The sequence below is a fragment of the Pelophylax lessonae genome, assembly GCF_965119305.1.
Source record: "Pelophylax lessonae genome assembly, chromosome: 1".
Classification (NCBI taxonomy): Eukaryota; Metazoa; Chordata; class Amphibia; order Anura; family Ranidae; genus Pelophylax; species Pelophylax lessonae.
In genome coordinates this window covers 381,127,863-381,151,102 of record NC_138768.1, presented here as the reverse complement: position 1 = coordinate 381,151,102, position 23,240 = coordinate 381,127,863, and the positions used below count along the sequence as shown (strand labels likewise).

Sequence of the window (23,240 nt, the reverse complement as noted above, 5' to 3'; positions counted from 1 at the left end):
TGGTAGAGACATACCCCAAGCGACTTACAGCTGTAATCGCAGCAAAAGGTGGCGCTACAAAAGTATTAACTTAAGGGGGCTGAATAATTTTGCACGCCCAATTTTTCAGTTCTTTATTTGTTAAAGTTTGAAATATCCAATAAATTTCGTTCCCCTTCATGATTGTGTCCCACTTGTTAATTCTTCACAAAAAATTACAGTTTTATATCTTTATGTTGGAAGCCTGAAATGTGGCAAAAAGTTCAAGGGGGCCGAATACTTTCGCAAGGCACTATCTCTACAGCTGTGCAGCCTGACCAGGGGGGGGAGCGCGTACATTGACAGCTGTGCAGCCTGAACAGGGGGGAGCGCGTACATTGACAGTTGTGCAGCCTGAACAGGGGGGAGCGTGTACATTGACAGCTGTGCAGCTTGATCCAGGGGGGGGAGTATGTACATTGATAGCTGTGCAGCCTGACCTGCAAGAAGTCCAATGGATTTAGAAAATAATCACCCTCCCTTTTTTTTTTTTTTTTTTTAAATCCCATTTTGTTGCTTTGCAGCTTGAAATGAAGACACACTGTTGTTTTTGTTTTATCCAGCTGTATTTACCACTCAAGTGAAAAGCTATACCAGCAACATGTCAGAAAAAAAACTTCAAAAACAGAATCACGGAGTTGGGAAAAGGATCACTCTCCTCCTAAAAATGACTTGTAAACTCATTCAGGTGTAGCTAATCATCTTCTCAATGGCATACAAAGCCATTTGACTTTCAACTGTGGTCATTTTGATTAGCTCAGCATGAAAATAACTTTCCTGGACCGTTTCAGTCCCTGGTAGTGCAACAGAAGCAATCCACTATGGGCAAGGCACTGTAAAAAGATCTCTGGGCTAAAGTTGTGGACAGGCACAGGTCAGTGATGGATACAAAAAATGTCAGACTTTATCAATGCGATAAAGCATCGAATCGAAGCATAGTGGAAGTCTAGTATTAGGAAGTGGAAGTTATTTGGTACAACACAGATCCTCCCGGGATCAGGACGTCACTCCAAACTGGATGAAAGAGCCAGGAGAAGACTGGTCAGAGAGGCTACCTAGAGGCCTACAGCAAGTCTGAAGCAGTTGTAGGAATTTGACAGAGTGGTCATTGTGTGCATGTGACAACCATATCACAATTTCTCCACAAATGTGGCTTGTATGGGAGGGTTGCAAGAACAAAGCCATTCCTTTAGAAAGGCCACATGGAGTCGCCACTGAGCTTTACCAAAACTCACCTCGAAGATTCTGAGACCACATGGAAAAATGTGTTCTGGCCAGATGAGACTAAAATTCGTATATGTGGCCTCTACACCAAACATTATGGTGAAAATTCAATACAGCTCACCATCCAAAAAATGCCATTCCTATAGTAAAGCATGGAGGTGGTAATATCCTGTTATGAGGGTGTTTCTCTGCAGCAGGGACTGGAGCACTTGTCAGCCATCAAATTCTTGAGGAAAATCTGCTGCCCTCTGCCAGAAAGTTGCCAATGGGAAGAAGGTTTAGCTTCCAACATGACAATGACCCAAAGCACACAGCAAAAATGACCACACAGTGGTTGAAGGAGAAAAAGGTGAATGACCTTGCACGGCCCAGTCAGAGCCCAGACTTAAAGTGGTTGTAAAGTCAGAAGTTTTTTTTTTTTTTTTTTTTTATCTTAATTAGGATAAAAGGGCTTCTGTGTGCAGCAGCCCCCTAATACTTACCCGACCCCCCCCCCCTCCTCTTGATCCAGCAATGTTCACGAATGCCTTGGTTGTCCGGGACTCTCCCTCCTGATTAACTGAGACACAGCAGTAGTGCCATTGGCTCCCACTGCTGTCACTCAAACTCAGCCTATGAGGGGGGAGAGGGGGTGGGCTGAACCACAGCTCTGTACCTGAATGGATACAAGGAGTTGCTGCTCCACTTGGGTGCCCCCATAGCAAGCTGCTTGCTGTGGGGGCACTCAACGGGAGGGAGAGGCCAGGAGCTCCAGCCAGGGACCCAAGGAGAGGAGGATCTGGGCTGCTCTGTGTAAAACCACTGCACAGAGCAGGTAAGTATAACATTGTTATTTAATTAAAAAACAAAAGAAAAGACTTTCACTTAAAATCCTATTTAAAATCTGTGGAATGACTTGAAGACTGCAGTCCACAAGCAGTCGCCATCAAATTTTACTGAACTTGAGTGGTTCTGCAAAGAATTGGGGGCAAATATTGTAAGTCTAGATGTGCAAAGTTAGTAGAGACAACCCAACAGACTCAAGGCTGTAATTAAAGCAAAAGGTGGTTCAACAAAACTCTGACACAATGGAGTGATCCTTTTTCCAACTTGGTAAGTCTGCTTTTTTCATTTTTTTTTTTTTTTTTTTTTTTTTTTTTAGGACTCAAAAGTTCTTTCACTTGGAAGTTATAAGTTGCACAGTAAACACAGCTGCATAAAACAAAAACTGTGTCTGTCTTCATTTCAAGCTTCAAAGAAACAAAATGTGATTTGTCCAAAGGGGGGTGATTCTTTTATATACCCACTGTACATACGTTGTTAGCTGTGCAGCCTGACCCAGGGAGATGTTCCTATACTAACACCTGCTATAGATCAATGGTCCGCACCAATCATCTCTTCCCCCATACCTACTTCTACATACACTTGTCACTGGCTGTGCAGCTTCCACTCCAAGTAAAATGAGTTCACAGAGCTTAAAGTGGTTGTAAACCCTTACATATACCCAGCGAAGTGACTGGCCTCAGGTGATTCACTGACATGAAACAAATCCTCCTGCATAAGTTGTACCTGTTTTATCTTCTGTCTTCTCTTCTCAACATCTGTTCAAAATTCATACAGCCTGTCCAAGTTTCCAGAAAGCAGGAAGCAGGGGGTGGGGAGCTAAAGTTGCAGCTCAGTGAGAAGAGCTGATGGAGAAAAGGGACCCCCCCCCCTTCACACAGCACACAACAACAGAGCTGCCAATCGCAGGCTGTGTGCTGGAAATACCCCATGCAGATAGCAGAGGAAGGAAGCATCAGACAGAAATTACATAGTGCTCTGAATTAAGACAAGTACACACTATAGAAGGATATGCTTTGTTCATATTTTATGTCAGGTTTACAACCACTTTAACATCTCACATTTTAAATGACTGATTTTCCTAGTTTGTGGGCATGTTGACGCCTAACTGAACTTGCAGTTTAAATCCGCAAATAAACAAGTTAAGTACATCAACTTTGCTGATTTGCAGAGTTCTAGGTCTAAATTAGCAGAAGACCTGTTGAACTTCTGCAGGGAGACCACTACTTATACACACAGAGCAAGGGTTCATCTTTGCAGCATACATTTTCGGGCTCATGCACAGGGGCAATTAGGGCCATGCACTGCCCAAGTTAGTGTATTTCTGTGGCAGATGTGACCAGGTGTTTATCAGCCAGAGACAAGAAGCCTGTAGAAATCAATGGCCATGTGATGGTGTTTGCATGAGTACATGAAGCCATTACCTGCGGTTAGGAATGGATGTGCCAGCCCCAGAAATGAACTATCTGCATCCAGGGGCACACATCCATTCCTAACCCTAGATAGTGGCTACAATCAAACAGCCACAGACTGTTAGACTTTGGTTGGTTTGTACAGGCTTCCTGTGCATGGCTGATCAGAAAGATCTGGTTAGAACTGCTGCAAAAATGCACTGATATGGGCAATGCATGGCCCAAATTGTATCTGTGCGCATGAGCTCCTACTCAGATTGTGGCTGCTTTTTAGTAAGATTATGAGCATCTTTTGTTTTTTCTGTACCTGGAATCTTTTAAGGGGTTTGAACTGAAAGTTTAGTTGGGCTTTAAAGCTGAACTCTGGAATGAGGCTACATTCACACAGATATTTAGCCTAGTGAAATTTGGAGTGGCAGGAATTTTCTGATTGCTTCTAGGTTAAATGCTATATAGAAATAAAAAAAAAAAAAGGGAGGGGGAGGGAAGAGAAGGGAAAGGGGAAATAGGGGGGTAAATTGAGTTTAGGTCTCGAACTCTGGGTTGGCGGCCACACTTTTTTGTTTTTAGTTCATGCTGGGAGAGTTCAAGTCCTGATAGGTTGATGAATAGAAGAAAGCAGTCCAAGAAGTGCACGTATCCTGGAACCTCTTCCCCATTGATGGATGGAGGAAGCAAGGTCCTGTATTTGTTGAATTTCATTTTAATTAAGCTAACCTTAAGAATTTTTTTTTTTTTTTGGGGGGGGGGGGGGTACCAGACTGTTTCCACCTTTTTATAGGTATGCAAACCCGTGTGGCATTAAGAAGAGGAACAGCCCGAGGGATTTTTTTGTAACAAATTAGTGGAATATAGTTAACGTGAAGCAAGTAATTCATGGCCTAGGTCCATCAATGGTGCACAAACTTTTGTACTACAGTAGTGTTATAACACCTGAGACAGTGTCCATTTAAAATGTACTACTCCTCCCAAACATCAGACTCATTGCCCTCCTAGTATTGTATATCAGAGCTAATCTTGGTTTGAAGGGGAAGAAGATTAGCCCTGTACATTTTATCGGGGTCAGCTGTGAGGCTGATGGGCAGGTATTTAAAGTTGGAACAGGCCCACTGAAAAAAGAAAGGGTTGTCTAATGCCTCGTACACACGCGTAGATAGTTGGCCGTGAATTTTCGGCCAGCGTCCGATCGGCAGATTTTCGGCTTGTTAGTATGATGCTTTCGACAACCGACTCCGACTTTTCGGCCGAATAAAATCTGGTGTGCAGGCTATAAAATTTTTGTTGGCTTTGGCCGTCAACACAACGGACGATTTTCCGTCAGTCAGTACAGATTTAGGCAGACAAAAATCTGATGAGCAAGACTGGGCATGCTCAGAGAAGAAAAAACACACAGAAAGTAAAGCAGCACATGACATCACTTCTGAAGTTGGTTTTTGTTGGCCGAGAAAATTTGTGCGCAGTCTAGAGCACATTTCAACCAACACAACAACACTGGACAAAAGACCAAGGCATTCGATTACCTGCTCTAGAGGGTTTGATGGAGATGTTAAGTGCGTCTGAATTGACATTGTTTATTAGAATGTCAAAGATGTCTCTATAATTAGACAGGTCCCTGAAGGTTCATCAAATTTGAGCATGCCACATCAGGGTTTGAGATGAAGAGTAAAGCCCCGTACACACGTACCGATGGTCGGCTTACAAATGTTCCTCTTTTCTCCCCGGGATGTCGGTGTCTGCTGAAAAGTGCAAAGACAGCACAAGGACAGCACAAGAATTTTGTCCGCCGACTGCAGAAGTGATGTCATGTAATGGTTAACTTTCCCTGTGTTTTCTATTTTCTGAGCATGCCCAGTCTTGCAAATCTGCGGTCTGTCGGCCGAATTGTGTACTGACAGGCGAACAATCGTCCGTTCTGGTGTCGGCATACAAATATTTTCATGTTTGCACGAAAGACTTTTGTCCGCGGATTGTGCGCAGACATCTGTCGGAGGCACCATACTAACACGCGTACAATCGGCAGATCCTTCGTCCACCGACGTTTGTATGCCGACGATCGGTACGTGTGTACGGGCCTTAAGAGCCCCTTCAGTGCCTGACTGCCACTTTTTAAAAAAAATGTTTTACATTTAACTTTATTGCTATCAGATGGGGTTAACAAGCATCCTATATAATAGCTTTGGGCAGGTGACAGGAAGGCCCCTTTCATATGGATCCTTTCTTAATGCATTAAGATAAAAAACCTTCTGCCTTTACAACCACTTTTACCACTTGCTGACCCGGCCATAGCCAAATGATGGCTACAGCTCATTTGGCTTATTCTGGCAGGGCATACAACGTCCTCCCAGAATCGTGCTTTCCGTGCGCCCCCTGGGGTGCGCACACGGAAGTGTCCATGCTCACCGGGTCCGAGGGACCCGGCGCATCACAGATCCTGGTAAAAGGCCAATGACAGCGACCCTTTACCACGTGATTGCTCTGTCCAATGACGGCGCCATCAGTTGTCAACAAACCGGCGCATGTCCAGTTTAGTTCTCTCCTCGCACGCTGTACACAGCACTCTATACAGCATGAGAGGGAGGCTGCAGCACAGCTCATCCGTGCCTCGATCATGCCCATCCTTGCCAGATCTATGCCTCATCTGTGCCCACCCATGCCACATCAGTGCTCATCCCTGCCTCATCCATGCCATGTTGGTGCTCATCTGTGCCACAAAAGTGTAATGGTTAGTCAGGAAATTACTGTGCTCCCTGAATGTTGGGCCTCTGTATGTGGCCAGGCTGTGGAAAAGTCTCACATGTGGTATAGCCATACTCAGAAGGAGTAGCAGAATGTATTTTGGGGTATCATTTGTCATTTTTGCTATGCTTTAGAAATATCTTGGACAACTTTGTGTTTAAAAAAAAAAAAGTTTTATTTTCCTTACACATTTTACAAAAACATGTTGGAACAAAATGACATGTTCAAAAGACTCATTATGCCTCATAGAATGTGTTGAGGTGTTTGCATTCCAAAATGGGGTCATTTTGTGAGCATTTCCATTGTCCTGGTGGTGCTCCAGGGCCTTCAAAAGTGTGATGGTTTGTCAGGAAATTATATGTGTAATTTATGCTACTTGGATGGTGGGCCCTCTGTATGTGGCCAGGCTGTGTAAAAATCTCACACGTGCCATACTCAGGAGGAACAGCAGAATGTTTTTTGGGGTGTAGTTGCACGTATGCCTATACAATAAGTGAGGAATAACTTGGTAATATGACAATTTTGTGAAGAAAAAAAAAATTCTTAATTTTGCAAAGAATTGTGGGAGGAAATTACAACTTCAAAAAACTCACCATGCCTCTTACTAAATACCTTTGGAATGTCTACTTTTCAAAAAGGGGTAATTTGGGGGTTAGTTGTACTTTCCTGACTTTTTAGTGTCTCAAGAAATGAGGCACGTATATCAGGTGTGATCAATTTTCCATTATTGGCACCATAGCTTGTAGACTCTATACCCTTCACAAAGACCAAACAATATATACTTATTTAGGTTATTTTTACCAAAGATATGTAGCAGTATAACTTTTGGCCAAAATTTATGAAGAAAAATTTACAAAATTTGCAAAATTTTAAAACCGAAACGAAGAAAAATGCATTTTTTTCTTTTTTCATTTATAGCGCAAAAAATAAAAAATCCAATGATGATTAAATACCACCAAAAGAAAACTGTATTTGTGTGGAAGAAAAGGATGAACATTTTATATGGGTACAGTGTTGTATGACTGAGTAATTGTCATTCAAAATGTGAGAGCACTGAAAGCTGAAAATTGGTCTGATTAGGAAGGGGGTTTAAGTGCCAAGTGAGTAAGTAGTTAAAGCAGTTCTGAAGGCAAAAAGGGGTCCAACCTGATACTACTAAGGTGTACCTAATAAAATGACTGGTGAGTGTCTATTATACACATGTGGCTTCCAGAATATATTTATCGTCAGAATGTGTATGAATTGGTGCCAGGACTCACAAGACTTAATGATCTCTCAATGCAATATAATATAGTAAAATAAATCAATTTGCATGCATTAATAGATAAACATTTCAAAAAACACAAAAATACTAGTTACATGAGCCCAATGTGAACAAATGGTGCACTGTAATATCTAAATAGTGTGATATCTTGTGTGTGGAAAAAAAAAAAGCCAAGGTATCCATAACTCTGTGTAGTAGTGCACTCTCAGGTGAATGACCACTACTGTCCACTTAAGGGTAAATGCTCACCCCCAACTCCTTCTGGTTGGCATGTCCAGTACGTGATCCAGCCTGTTCCAGGTTGGGGCATGCTGTGCACCGCTCCCGTGACCGCTGGATTGACTGGTTATGGCAATCGAATGATAACAATGTAAGCAAACTCATGAATGGATTTCCATTCATGAACCACTTGCATACAGTTGTGATCTGTAATTGGCGCAAAGCAGTGATATGGCCCCTGGCTACCTCTTCATGACAGCCAAAACGATTGCTTATTCAGTGTTCATCACTGTATAAGCAATAACAGTGTAAAGAAAAATAAAAAAAATCCCTCCCAGTAATAGTGTCACGATGGTGACCCTGAACTACTTTGAAGAAAAAAAAGTCACTAGTCTGTATCCCTGAATACTGCCACACCAGTCATATGATGCCGTTGTACTGCACTGGTGACAGTATGTAAAAAAAACAAAAATGACAATTTCTAAAAACTAGCTATGCCTCTTACAAAGTACTTTAAACTTTCTAAAAAGGGGTCTTAGGGGTACTGCCCTGGCATGTTGAGGGCCTCAAGAAATTAGACCATTAGTACATCCGGATTGATCAAAATACAGTTGTGCTCATAGGTTTACCCTGGCAGAATTTATGATTTCTTGGCCTTTTTTCAGAGAATATAAAGAACACAAAAACTTTTCCTTCACTCATGGTTAGTGTTTGGCTGAAGCCATTTATTATCAATTAACCGTGTTTACTCTTTTTTTAAATCATGACAACAGAAACTACCCAAATTACCAAAAGTTTACATACCCCAGTTCTTAATACCGTGTATTGCCCCCTTTAACATCAATGACAGTTTGAAGTATTTTTCGGTATTTGTGGATGAGGCTCTTTATCTTCTCAGATGGTAAAGCTGCCCATTCTTCCTGGCAAAAAACCTCCAGTTCCTGTAAATTCTTGGGTTGTCTTGCATGAACTGCACGCTTGAGATCTCCCCAGAGTGGTTCAATGATATTGAGGTCAGGAGACTGAGATGGCCACTCCAGAACCTTCACTTTATTCTGCTGTAGCCAATGACAGGTCAACTTGGCCTTGTGTTTGGGATCATTGTCATGTTGGAATGTCCAAGTACGTCCAATGCGCAGCTTCCGGGCTGATGAATGCAAATTTTCCTCCAGTATTTTTGATAACTGTAGCGGAATGGACACTGAGAGTGTGGTTTGTGCTGAAAGAGTGACCATAATATTACTGAACAGTGTCCCTGAGGAAATATATAAAGATATATTGCAGATTGCTAGAATATGGCAGAGGTGTTTCACAGACCCCTGCTAGTGGGGTGGGGTCTGTTATTGTGAATACCTGCATTCCATTCTATTGTTCCTGTCTGATTTGTAAGCATATTATGGGATGTGTGTTTGTGTGGAATGACTTGAAGAGGGAGGGGTTTTGGCAGAGTGTAAATCTCTTGTGTTTTCAATAAACAGGGCATTCTTGTTTGACTCCCAGAACTGTGTGGCGTCCAGTTACTGGGGGGGATTTTGCCATGGATATTGTAGCACTTCCTCAGCTCCAAGGAGGATGCAGCGGAGATACCTAGGCTGGGTATTGGAGCTCCGTTACAATAACATACTGCATTTATCTTGCCATAAATTCTGACCAAATGTCCTGTGCATTTTGTAGCTCACACATCCCCAAAACATCAGCGATCCACCTCCATGTTTCACTGTAGGAATGGTGTACCTTTCATCATAGGCCTTGTTGACTCCTCTCCAAATGTAGCGTTTATGGTTGTGGCCAAAAAGCCCAATTTTGGTCTCATCAATCCAAATGACTTTGTGGCAGAAGGTTTGAGGCTTGTCTCTGTGCTGTTTGGCATATTGTTAGCCAGATACTTTGTGGCATTTGTGTAGTAATGGCTTTCTTCTGGCGACTCGACCATGCAGCCCATCTTTCTTCAAGTGCCTCCTTATTGTACATCTTGAAACAGCCACACCACATGTTTTCAGAGAGTCCTGTATTTCACCTGAAGTTATTTGTAGGTTTTTCTTTGCATCCCAAACAATTTTTCTGGCAGTTGTGGCTGAAATTTTAGTTGGTCTACCTGACTGTGGTTTTGGTTTCAACAGAACCCCTCATTTTCCACTTCTTGATTAAAGTTTGAACACTGCTGATTGGCATTCTCAATTCCTTGGATATCTTTTTATATCCCTTTCCTGTTTTATACAGTTCAACTAACTTTTCCCACAGATCCTTTGACAATTCTTTTGCTTTTCCCATGACTCGGAATCCAGAAACATCAGTGCAGCACTGGATGAAAGATGCAAGGGTCTGTCAGGAGTCCAGAAACCCATTGACCTTTTATACACACACAATAATTACAAGCAAACAGATCACAGGTGAGGATGGTTACCTTTAATAGCCATTCAAACCCCTTTGTGTCAACTTGTGTGCATGTTATCAGGCCAAAATCACTAGGGTATGTAAACTTTTGATCAGGGTCATTTGGGTAGTTTGTGTTGTCATTATGATTTAAAAAGGGTAAACACAGTTGATTTGGTAATAAAAGACTTCAGCCAAACACCAAACATGAGTGAAAGAAAAGTTTTTGTGTTATTCATATTCTCTGAAAAATGGCCAAGAAATCATAAATTCTGCCAGGGCATGTAAACTTATGAGCAGTGTGTGTGTGTATATGTGTGTGTGTGTATGTGTATGTATATGTGTGTGTGTGTGTGTGTGTGTGTGTGTGTGTGTGTGTGTGTATATATTGTAAAGTTTGGGGGTTCTAGCTCCACCGGATTGAGTGCACAACCGTTTAAAACATAAACAAAAAGGCTTTATTTCAGCAAACTTGAACAGGCTTCCAGCAGTGCATAAATCAAACACAAAATAAAGTCCGCTTTTCTTCAGCACAAAGGAATAAAGTAAGGAAAAAAGCACATACGGTTTTGTGGATGGGTCTTCACCCCAAGGTTTGTAACAGTCCTTAATAGACCTCTCAGCAGCTTCCAGCAAACTTGCAGCTCCTTCAGACAGGTGCAACCACCAAACTACTCCTCCTCCACACTCACCTATTGCTGCTTCCTGTCTCTTAAGGACTGCTTCTCATGGGTCTTAACCCTGTGTGTGCTGGAATCCCTTATGGTCAGGGGTGGGGGCTCTTTCCCACCCGAATATCACTACAGAGCCCCCCAAATTCCAGGTCCCAAATATCTCTCTATTCAACACAGAGAGAACTGCGATTCAGTCCTCCTGATTTTAGCTATTTCCAGGAATTTCTCACCCGTCTTGGGTGACCCCCTGAACATTTCCCAACTTCCCTTAAAGAGACCACAACCCAAACACAGGAGATATATAGCGACTGTCCAGGACCCAACCTTGGCGTCCTGTACAATATATATATATATATATATATATATATATATATACTGCTCAATAAAATGAAAGGAACGCTTTGAAAGCACATCAGATCTCAATGGAGAACAATATCATGCTGGAGATCTATACTGATATGGACTGGGTAATGTGTTAGTAACGAAAGGATGCCACATTGTTCGATGGAAATGAAAATTATGAACCAATCAATCCAATTTAATGATTTTAGTGTATTTTTAGCAGAAATATTGGTTTGATAAACAGTAACGCAAATATTGTGGTGTCTTAAATAGCAGTAGCACCTTTTTAATTCTACTGGCCATGTGCTTTCAGAAAATATGTGGTTTGGGGGCTCTTTTCCAAACTGAAAGCTGTAAGTGAAAAACAAAAACCTCCAGATTTTTTTGAGAAATTTTTGCATACGTCCGAGTTTTAATATTTTTCAAAAAGGTGCAATTTAAAATGTACAAATATTTGTTATTTATTAACTTTAATACAGGTTTAGCTTTTATATTTCGAAGGGACGTAGCAGGAATTTTTTAAAATTTGCTGTGTTTGTATTTGCGAATAATGATTTTAGTGTATTTTTAGTGAAAATATTGCTTTGGTAAACCTTTGCGCAAATATCGTGGGGCCTTAAAAATCAGTAGCGCCTTCCTTTCAGAAAATATATGGTTTAGGGGTTCTTTAACAAACTCTGAAAGCTGTAAGGGAACAATGAAAACCTTCATATTTTTAGAAAAAGGTGGTCATTTTATATTTTTGCATATGTTAAATTTTCACCATTTTGCAAAAAGGTGTAATTTAAAAATTACAAATATTTGTTATTTACTAACTCAATACAGGTTAAACTTTTATATTTAGCAGGAATTTTGTAAAATTTGCTTTGTTTATATCTGGTAATAATGATTTTAGTGTATTTTGTGCGAAAAATTTATTTTGATAAACATTTGCATAAATATTGTGCCCTAAAAATCTACAGTAGCACCTTGTTTGTATTCTACTGGTCATGTGCTTTTATAAAATATATGGTTTGGGGGTGTCTTTAACAAACTCTCTAAGCTGTAAGGGATAAATTAAAAAAAGCAATGAAAAAATTACAAAAATGACCCGGCCAGATAAGTTTAAAAGTGGAGCACAGGGCCTGCCTGGCAGCGAAGGGTTAATCAAAGCAGTCTTTGATTCCTGTAAATTAGTTAATGTATATATTTCAATCTTATAGGAACCTTCGAGATGGAACCTTGTCAACTGCATCATCTACAAGTCTCTGTGGAGTGGAGGAAGATAAAGCATCAGAGTGCGCAATAACAACAAGACGGAGATCATCGGCCAGAAGTTTAGCCAGTGTTAACACTGGAGCGATGGAATCTTTAATGGTGCAGGTTCTAAAGCAAGCTGAGTTTCTGAGAGCAAAAGAAGAAAAAAGGTATAAAATGTAACCAGTAATTAAGCGACACATTGCAACTTAATTGCAATTGGATTGTACATATATGTAATGCAAGGACTTAGTTTGCTATAAATTCAAGTTGTAGAAAGTGCCTTCTAGGGTTTCGTTTTTGTAAATCTTTAAATGAGATTGTTCAATCAGGTAATGCCATGCAATCAAGTCTTGATCTGTCCTATCAACCACAGTGTTCCTGTTTGCATTTACACAGATGTTGGCCAATTTTGTTTATCTGCCACTGAAGCCACCTGTTAATGAGTTTTCTTTGTAGTTTGCCCGCACAGTATTAACACGCTTTTCCTGCTGGTGTACTCCATAGTAAAGCTGAACTTTAGGCCAAAAAAAAACAAAAAACCCTTTAAGATTAACTCCAGACAATTATTTTACATTCTGTACAGTGTTAGGGTCCATTAATGCTGCAGTTGTAGTGATGTCATAAGCAGTTGACCAACTACTCCAGGCACAGACTGCAGCAGTAGATTTGCCAGTCCTCACTCCCAAAAGCTGCGCCGACAAGGGACACATGACTAAGTTAGGTGAGTATTTTTTTTTTTTTTCCCTTAATCTGCCGAATGAGGAGGTTGCTTAAATAGGGATACCTGTTGTAGGAGGGTATTCTTTAAGTTTGGAGGGATTGTGTCATGCACAGGAACAAATAAAAGCATATGTTTTGTCTAGGGATGCACCCATACCAGTTTATAAAGACAGAGTACCGATTCTCAAGTACTCGCTGTTACCAATTACCGATACCTATTTATTGTGTGGTGACATTTTTTTTATTTATTTATTTTTAGAGTTTGTTTTACATCATGCATGCATGAAAACTGCTGGGAAAACAGCAGATTTCACTTGCAGAGACATCAGTTTTCATGTACATTTTCAGTGAGTTTTTACTGCCTGTTCACATACTGGCCCGCACGTACAGTGCTCAGCATAAATGAGTACACCCCAAGAGATTTGTCAGAAAAATTTTACTTTTAGAATCAACATTTTCTATGAAACACTATTCTACAAAATACTTCCACGAATGCGGGCCATTGATTGCAACCAAGATTTGCTAATTTGCACACACAAGTATTTTTCCTAACCCATTCATTCAAGACCATGTTGCAAAAATGAATACACCCCACTGAAAGCCTTAGGCCCCTTTCACACATACGGTCCGTTTGTCCATTTTTCATCCATCTGTTGACGGATAAAAAACAGACATCATTGCATCTCTATGTAAAAACGGATGACAATGGTTGATCATCCGTTTTTATCCGCTTCCGTCAATGTCCGTTTTTTTGGAACGGATGAATGCCTATTTTTCATCCGTCAAAAAAACGGATCGGACGAAAAACAGATGTAAACGGACAAACGGTCCGTTTTTCATCCGTTTTTGCATTGGTAGTGGATGTAAAAAAATAAAAACAGATTAAAAACGGACGCAAAATGGATGAAAAACTGATACATTTTGACATGACTGAACTGATGAACTGAACAGACCGTATGTGTGAAAGGGGCCTTAGGAGCAAAGCTAAATGTTAGACAACAAAATCCTAATTAGCAAAAATTGAACTACAGGTGAGTCTAATTATTCATTAAACAGGTGTCCAGCAGACAGCTGATTATAAAAGGGTCAGCAATGGCACCTCCATAGAAGAGAAATTTCACAAGGCCTGAGAAAGAGAAAATGTATTTACACAAGAAAGGTGAAGGCTGCAAGATAATCAGCAAAGCTTTACTTATCAGTCAGTATACTGTAGCAAAAGTAATATAAAAATGTAACAAAGATGGAACTGCAACCATCTCACAGAGAAGTCAAGGCCATCCATGGAAGCAAACGCCTGGACAGGAGCATTTTCTGATGAGAAGGGTTGAAGAAAATCACCATGCAAGTTCACTGCAGTTCGCTAAAGAAGTAGAAAGCTAAACTGGGGTAATTGTTTCCGTGAGACAATACGGCATACACTGCAGAGGAATGGCTTGCATGGGTGTCGTCTACAAAAGCAGCCTCTCCTAAAGCCCATGCACAAATAAGCCCACCTAGAATTTTGCCAGGCCCCATTCTGAAAAATAATACTACTGGGGACTATATTCTGTGGAGTGATGAGGACAAGATAAATGTTTTTAGAACTTATAGCTTCAAAACTGTATGGTGTCGCAAAGGTGAGGAGTACAAAGAAAAATGCATGGTGCCCACAGTAAAACATGGAGGTGGCAGTGTCCTGTGAGGCTGCATGAGTGCTGCTGGGTCGGGGAGCTGCATTTCATTTGATGGTATTATGAATTCACAGATCTACTACTCTATGTTGAAAGAGTTGCTACCATCCCTCCATGCCCTTGGTCGTTGTGCACTTTTCCAACATGACAATGATCCAAAACACACATCTAAGGCCACTGTTGCATTTCTGAAAAACATAAGGGCGAAAGGGATTCAGTGGCCAACTATGTCTCCTGATCTGAACCCAATTGAACACATATGGGGAATTCTGAAGAAACAAATTGAGCATCACTCTCCATCCAGCATCCAGGCTCTAAAAGAGGTCATTCTTGAAGAATGGAAAAAGATAGATGTTGCAGTATGTCTCCAACTTATTAATTCCATGCCTAGAAGACTTGGTGTTGTCCTTACAAATAATGGAGGTGATACAAAATACTAGGTGTAGTAGTTTTTGTTGTGGGGTGTATTAATGTTTTCATCAACCAATTTGCGTAAAACTGAAGATTTTGTAATCCAAGTTATATTATTAACCTTGCTTTCATGTAATGAGCTAAACAAATGTTCTATAAAACTCAGTTTTGTCAAAATTTTGGAAGTTGTTCTTGTGTTCATTGAGATATTGATCAAAATCTTACTTTTCAAAAGGGGTGTACTCATTTATGCTGAGCACTGTATGTGAACCGAGTCTGAAAGTATCGGTTTTAGTACTGGAGAATTTGTACAAGTATTCTAACAAATGCTTAGTATCTGCACCAATACCAGTGTCTGGGCAACGCTAGTTTTATCCATTTCCTACTCTACCCAAAACTAACAAAAAAAAAAAGTTTTGGCTAGATATAAGCTCGAACATGCAAGAAAAAAGACATACTGCTAGTGCTGAACTGGAAACAGAACTGTAAGATGTCCTTGCTGAACAGGCCAACATTCAAACCATCTGTGGCCGCTTTAACACTAGACGGAACCTCCTTTCCTTAGGAGAGTAGTGCAAAGGCATGTTCTTATCAATGTGCTGCCATTCTTCCATTGTCTAATCACAGTCTTGGGAAGAGGGGGTAACTAAGGCTAAGTTCACCCTATAGCGTTAACCCACATTTTTGACTAATTTTAACATGCTCTAGGCCAGGGGTGCGCAACCTTTTGAAGAGCGAGGGTCACTTAAGTGATATGGTAACCAGTCATGGGCCACAATGAACCATGGGGTTTTTCCGCCTTGCCAAACTATAAGAGCCCTTACTGCCCTGAGCCCCCTATAAGACTGCTTTCATATTACTGCGCTGTGATTTACCTGCACTGTGGGTGCAGCACATTGCACGTGCAGCTTTCCCGTGGTTGGATGTGCTTTGCTATAGACTTCTATTATATCTTGCTTGTGTGGTGCAGCTCCAGCCTGTCACATTTGACTGGGAGCAGGGCTGAATGAGGGCACCAGAAGGGAGATGCAAGAAGATTCATGTCCGAGCCGCCAATACCCTGAGTATATACCCTGAACCATCTCAGGTTTATCTGCCCCTATTGGAATACTATACTGGTCTTCCGATTATCTGGATACATGTGTAATTCCAACTGGATCTGAGGCTTCCAGGTTTTCACCTACATTGGGATATCCTGATTTTTACTGGCACCATAATCACAGTTCTCTGATAAGCACATTACCATAGGGATTTCCATTGTGGACATCTTTATTCGTGAATTATTATTTATGGACTTTTATATGGACATTTAATTCAGTTCAATTAATTCACTTATTTTTAGCGCAACTTATATATTATTTAAACCCACGGGAAAGCTTAGGTGCACTGTGCTGCCCCTGTGGATCAGTATGAAAGCAGCCTAATAACCCCTTCTTTTTTTTTTTTCTAAGTGCCAATATGTCCATTGCAGAAGCGCAGTGTATGTGTTTAAAATACTGACCTTCTCCTCTTCCAGCATCAGCTGGCATCGCGCTCCAGGCTGCTAGAAAGGTCCAGGACGAAGTGCACTTGGTATTACTGTGCCTGGGACAGGAGGCGGTGCTTTAGAGAAAGCATTGGCGTATCTGGCTCCTGCTCCCGCCGCGGCTGCCTGCTTCCATTGCTGCTCGCACTGGCACAATGCACTCTGATGCTCTGGGATGTCGGGTTGGTAACCCATTTATTGTGATCTGGGATTGCCAAACCACCATCCCAGAGCATGGGTTTCCATGGTTTGAGGCCACAGGCCACATCAGGGGACTCCCTTGGCCACAGGTTGAGCCCCCCTGCCCTAGCCCCTCCCAAGTGTTTTTTTTTTTTTTTTTTTTTATTTTGTTTTTGTTTTATTTTGTTGACAACTCCTCCCAGACTTGACATGTAGTTTTGTTTTTGCAGCGCAGCGACACGGTGTTGCAAATGATACATGTTTTTCAAATGTGAACAACTATGTTTGCTGTCTATATCATCCATAGTAGGCTTGTTTACTAGGTGTTTGGGGTGCTGCAAAAACCCCAAATGTGTTTTTCTTTTTTTTTTTTTTATGCCAGGGTGAACAGGGCCTTTTGCAGCTATTTTTTTCCCTATGATCATCGATTCCATAAAGTTTCTTATATTTTTGGGGACGTTTTTCCATCTATACTACCAGTTGCGGAACAAGCACTTTACGCTTTATTGCCAGCCCAAGGGGGCAATCCAGTGGTTTTGTCGCATTGTAAAGGAGGTTATGTCAACTGAATCATTAGCCAAGGGAGTTGCGTCCTAGAGGCCCATAGCCTTCTGGTGAGAAGCCCCTTTTTTATCAATGGGTGGAGGAGCACCATGCACTAGCACTTTATAAGAAGATTACGGAGTGCCTGGCACTTTTTTGGGGAGATTTGATGGATTTTTGTCCATGTTATGGACTTCTAGACATTGATTTTTATCAATTGTTTTTCAGACTGCACTGTTGTATTTATTCATTACACAATTTCCCATCCAGCACTCAGCACTTTGTGATTTACATTTTATTACACCATTTTACAGCGCCTCAAAATTATATCTATTCCCTTATTTCAAAATAGATTCAATTCTTTATTTTCCTCAGAATTATACAAAGAATCACCCATAATGACAACATGAACATAAGTATTCACAGCCTTTGCCATGGCACTCAAAATTGAGCTTGGGTGCATCCTGTTTCCACTGATCATCCTTGAGATGTTTCTGCTAGGAGTCCACCTGTGGTAAATTCAGTTGATTGGACGTGATTTTGAAAGGCACACACCTGTCTATATAAGGTCCTACAGTTAACAGTGCATGTTAGAGCACTAACCAAGCCATGAAGTCCAAGGAATTGTCTGTAGACCACTGAGACAGGATTGTATCAAGGCATAGATCTGAGGAAGGGTACAGAAAAATATCTGCAGCATTGAAGGTCCCAATAAACACAGTGGCCTCCATCCTCTGTAAATGGAAGAAGTTTGGAACCACCAGGACTCTTTTCCTTGAGAGGGCTGCCCGGCCAAACTGAGCGATCGAGGGAGAAGGGTCTTAGTCAGGGAGGTGACAAAGAACCCGATGGTCACCCTGGCAGAGCTCCAGCGTTGCTCTGTGAAGAGAAGAGAACCTTCCAAAAGAACAACCATCTCTGCAGCACTCCACCAATCAGGCCTGTATGGTAGAGTGGCCCGACAGAAGCCACTCAGTAATAGGCACATGACAGCCCGCCTGGTGTTTGCCAAAAGGTCCCTGAAGGACTCTTGACCATGAGAGACCAAATTCTCTGGTCTGTTGAAACAAAAATTGAACTCTTTGGACTGAACGGCAAGCATAATGTCGGGAGGAAGCCTGGCGCTGCTTATCACCTGGCCACAGTGAAGCAATGTGGTGGCAGCATCATGCTGTGGGGATGTTTTTCAGTGGCAGGAACTGGGAGACTAATCAGGATTGAGGAAAAGATGAATGCAGCAATGTACAGAGACATCCTTGACGAAAACCTGCTCCAGAGTGCTCTAGAACACAGCCAAGATAACAAAGGAGTGGCTACAGGACAACTATGTGAATGTCCTTGAGTGGCCCAGCCAGAGCCCAGACTTGAACCTGATTGAACATCTCTGGAGAGATCTGAAAATGGCTGTGAACCAGCGCTCCCCATCCAACCTAATGAAGCTTGAGAGGTCCTGCAAAGAAGAATGGGAGAAACTGCTGAAAAATAGGTGTGCCAAGCTTGTAGCATCATACTCCAAAAAACCTGAGGCTATAATTGGCGCCAAAGGTGCTTCAACAAAGTATTAAGCAAAGGCTGTAAATACTTATGTAGATGTGATTTGCATAGATTTCAAACAAACTTCTTTCACGTTGTCATTATGGGGTATTGTTTGAAGAATTTTGAGTAAAATAATGAATTTAATCCATTTTGGAATAAGGCTGTAACAAAACAAAATGTGGAAAAAGTGAAGTGCTGTGAATACTTTCCGGAAGCACTGTAAACCTGGCCAACTCAACAGAAAGCCGGGCAATATAAAGTGGGATTGTTCTTTATCTTAAGTCTTATTTATGCTATAATAGTGAATGTGGGTGGGGGTGGCAGAACCCATACAGGATTATTTATACATCTGTGTATTACCAGAAATGTGAAAATGCTGTACATACATGCTGTATTTTGTCTTTTATGTCTACACAGACTTAAGGAACAAGAACGCAAGGAAGCAGAGGAAGCTAGCCAAAAAGAAATGGAAGAATGGGACAAAAACCTCCTGGCTCTTGCTGCACCTTCATGCATGGAGACAATGTGGGAAATTCCAGCCATAGGTCATTTCCTTTGTTTAGCACAACAAATATTAAATCTTCCTGAAATAGTATTTTATGAACTAGAAAGATGTTTATTCATGCCTCAGTGCAATGTATTTTTGTCAAAGATAATGACTTCTTTATTAAGCCCTCCACATCGCAGACCAACTTTACACCGTAGGCCTAATCTCCCATACCGAGCTTGGGAAGCAGCACTTAGGCAAAAGGTTCAGCAATGGTATACAGTTATTGGTCAGGCAGAGAACCCTGAGAAATGTGCTGAGAAGCTTGGACTTTGTTCTCAATTCTTTAAGGTCCTTGGGGAAGTTAATCCTCTTGAGCAAAAGACATTTCATGAACTGACATTTCATCAGAAGGTATGGTTACTTAAAGGTCTTTGTGACTTTGTGTATGAAACACAGATCGAAGTACAGGATGCAGTTCTTGGACAGCCAATCCATGAATGTAGAGAAGTGATTTTAGGTTATGATGTTCAAGAAAATTCCTATATTCACTTCCCACAATTTTGTGGTGCAGATGTACGTGTTTACAAACAAAGGCCATTGAAAGCCCCCGAGTTTCCTATCCCTCCAATTAAAATTAAAAGAATACCGAGAGCAAGATTCAGTAGATCCAAATGTAAATTTCCAAAAAAGAAAAACGGTCAGTTTAAAACTGTTAAGCCAGTAGTAGTTCCAAACACAAGAATTAATGTGGAGCTAAATGTTGACTGCCCTGGAAACTGTCATATGGACAGTTGTGTGAGTAGCACAAAACATGATATAAAGACAGTCAGGAAGAATGAAGATGGAGATCCTTGTGACATAAATAAACCTTGTCCTTGCAAAGAGAACTTAGAAAAGCCTAGTAGCCCTGGAGAACTAGTGGGATACGGAGAACCTCTGAGTCCTGGAGAAATCAGGATTCTGGAAAATGTAGAGAAATATTCAGATACTGCCCTTCTCAAAACTGACACTAGTCCACTAAAAGAAAATGCACTTAAAACTTTTCAAGTCCATGTGAATGGCAACCACACCAACAACACTGAAGGATTTTGCCACCGAGTGGCAATGGATATTATTTTAGATCACTCTGCACTGAACCACGAAAAGCTGAAACTTCGGAGAGCAAAAAAGAAGAAGAAAAAAATAAAAGATTTTTTTGCAGAAAATACACAGGGTAGATATGAAAATCTTCAAAACACATTTAAATCTTTTAAGACTGAAATGCATAACAAATTGTTGCTTAACAAAAAAAGAGCCAAGCACAAGAAGCACAAGTCTGGTAAGTTTTTTATAAAAAAAGTTATTTGGTCAACACTAACTTAGAAGCCTTACTATTTTCAGGTTGTGATCAAAGTAACCATTGTGATTAAAAAAATAAATAAATATATATATATATATATATATATATATATATATATATATATATATATATATATATATATATATATATATATATACACACACACACACATGCATTCAAATGTAGACAAATTTGTTGGTACCTTTCTATGAAAAAGAACCCATGATTTTCTACTGAAGTAATTGGCATCCACATCCATCATTTGTTTATTTTAATTTCAAATTAAAAGAACACTTTGAAAACACATCAGATCTCAATGAGGATAAATATGCTGGATATCTACACTGATATGGACTGGGTAATGTGTGGGGTACAAAAGGATGCCACATCGTTTGATGGAAAAGAAAATGATCAACCTACAGAGGGCTGAATTCAAAGACCCCCTGAAAATCAAAGTGAAAAAATTATGCAGTAGGGTAGTCCATTTTGCTGAAATTTAATTGCAGCAACTCAAAATGGTACTCAGTAGTTTGAATGGCCCCCACATGCTTGTATGCATGCCTGACAATGTTGGGGCATACTCCTAATGAAATAACAGATGGTGTCCTGGGGTATTTCCTCCCAGATCTGGACCAGGGCATCACTGGTGCAACTTGGCGGTGTGGGATGGACCAAAACATAATGTTCAAGAGCTGTTCTATTGAATTTAGGTCAGACGAGCATGGGGGCCATTCAATGTTATCTATTCTTCATCCTCCAGTAACTGGCTGCATACTCTCTCCACATGAGGCCGGGCATTGTCATGCACCAGGAGGAACACAGTACCCACTGCACCACCGTAGGGTCTGATAATGGGTCCAAGGAGTTCATCCCCATACCTAATGGCAGTCAGAATGCTATTGTCTAGCATGTAGAGGTCTGTGCGTCCCTTCACGGATATGCCACCCCAGACCATCACTAACCGGTCATGCTAAACGATGTTACAGGCAGCATAACATCCTCTATGGCTTCTCCAGACCCTTTCACGTCTGTCACGTGCTTAGGGTGAAGCTATTCTCATCTGTGAAAAGCACAGGGCGCCAGTGGCGGACCTGCCAATTCTGGTGTTCAATGGCAAATGCCAATCGAGCTCCACAGTGCCAGACAGGCAGCACAGGGCCCACTAGAGGATGTCTAGCCCTCAGGCCACCCTCATGAAGTCTGTTTCTGATTGTTTGGTCAGAGACATTCATACCAGTGGCCTGCTGGAGATCATTTTGTAGTGCTCTGGCAGTGCTCATCCTGGTCCTCCTTGCAAAAGGAGCAGAATACTGGTCCTTCTGATGAGTTAAGGACCTTCTACGGCCCTGTCCAGCTCTCCTAGAGTAACTGCCTGTCTCCTGGAATCTCCTCCATGCTCTTGAGACTGCTGGAAGACACCGCAAACCTTCCGGCAATGGCACGTATTGATTGCCTAATGCTACCAGTAGTGACACTGACCCTAGCCAAATGCAAATCTAGTGAAAAACAGAAAAGAGGAGTAGGTAAAAAAGGTCCGTGGCCTTCACCTGTAAAACCATTCCTGTTTTGGAGGTTGTCTCATTGTTGCCCATCTAGTGCACCTGTTCATTTCATTAACACCAATGCAGCTGAAATTGTTTAACAACCCCCTCTGCTACTTAACTGGCCAGATCAATATCCCAGAAGTTTAATTGACTTGATGCTACACTCTTTTGACTTTGATGCTTACACTGCTTTCCTTTCTTTTGATTCAACAAAATATTTTGGATAAAACAAATGACAATGTCATTGACAAAAAGAATATCCTTATAGCGTATCTAAGCCCAAAAGAAAAAGTGGTCCAAAAGTTGCAGTTAGAGGACTGAGACAAACCATTTAACATTGACAGGGGTGCTTACAGTGGTCAGATTTTATTCATTTACATAAAACCTTTATACCAAAAGGTAAAAGTTGCTGTAACTGCTTAAAAATTATTATCCAGCCCCTAAGGAGTGGTGGCTGTGGTCAGGACAGGGCTGTCCCAGATTGTGATCACAGCTCACCTCCTGCTGTGCGGCCATGCCTGTGTCCCCTCTACCCTATGTCATCCTATCAGCAGGGCAGGGGGCAGGAGGAGCTGGAGATTTGCACAGAGAATGGGAGTCTTCTATTAAGGGGTGTCAAGCTCAATTTCATCGCGGGCCACATCCCCATTATGGTCGCCCTCAGAGGGTCAGTTCTATCTGTAGCCCAGCACTAACAGAAGTCAAGAGCCCCCCACCCTCTCATCCCTTACATCACAGCGCATTACCTTTACCATGTGCTGCTGCTGGGAAGAAGCTGGAGGCAGAGCTGGGAAGCAGCAACAGCTGTGTCCGGAGGAGGGCTGCAGCCCGCTGCTGGAGTCTGCTGTATGCTAAGACCAGTGGAGGTGGAGAGGAGGGGGTGCTGCAGCTGCACAAAGAGGTGCAGGATCTGTAGGAGGAGTTGTGTCCTCCTCTCTCCTGCCAACTGCTAAGTTGGA

The 23,240-nt window shown here is 41.5% G+C and overlaps 1 protein-coding gene across 1 annotated transcript in view; it reads left to right on the top strand.

Moving 5' to 3' along the window:
* The window catches only part of BRD10 (bromodomain containing 10), a 76,158-nt gene that overhangs the window by 3,458 nt on the left and 49,460 nt on the right, over positions 1 to 23,240 (top strand). The window contains exons 2-3 of the mRNA XM_082272863.1: positions 12,287 to 12,490; positions 19,326 to 20,716. Coding sequence (XP_082128989.1) covers positions 12,287 to 12,490; positions 19,326 to 20,716 — 1,595 coding nt within the window. The remainder of the gene's footprint in view (positions 1 to 12,286; positions 12,491 to 19,325; positions 20,717 to 23,240) is intronic.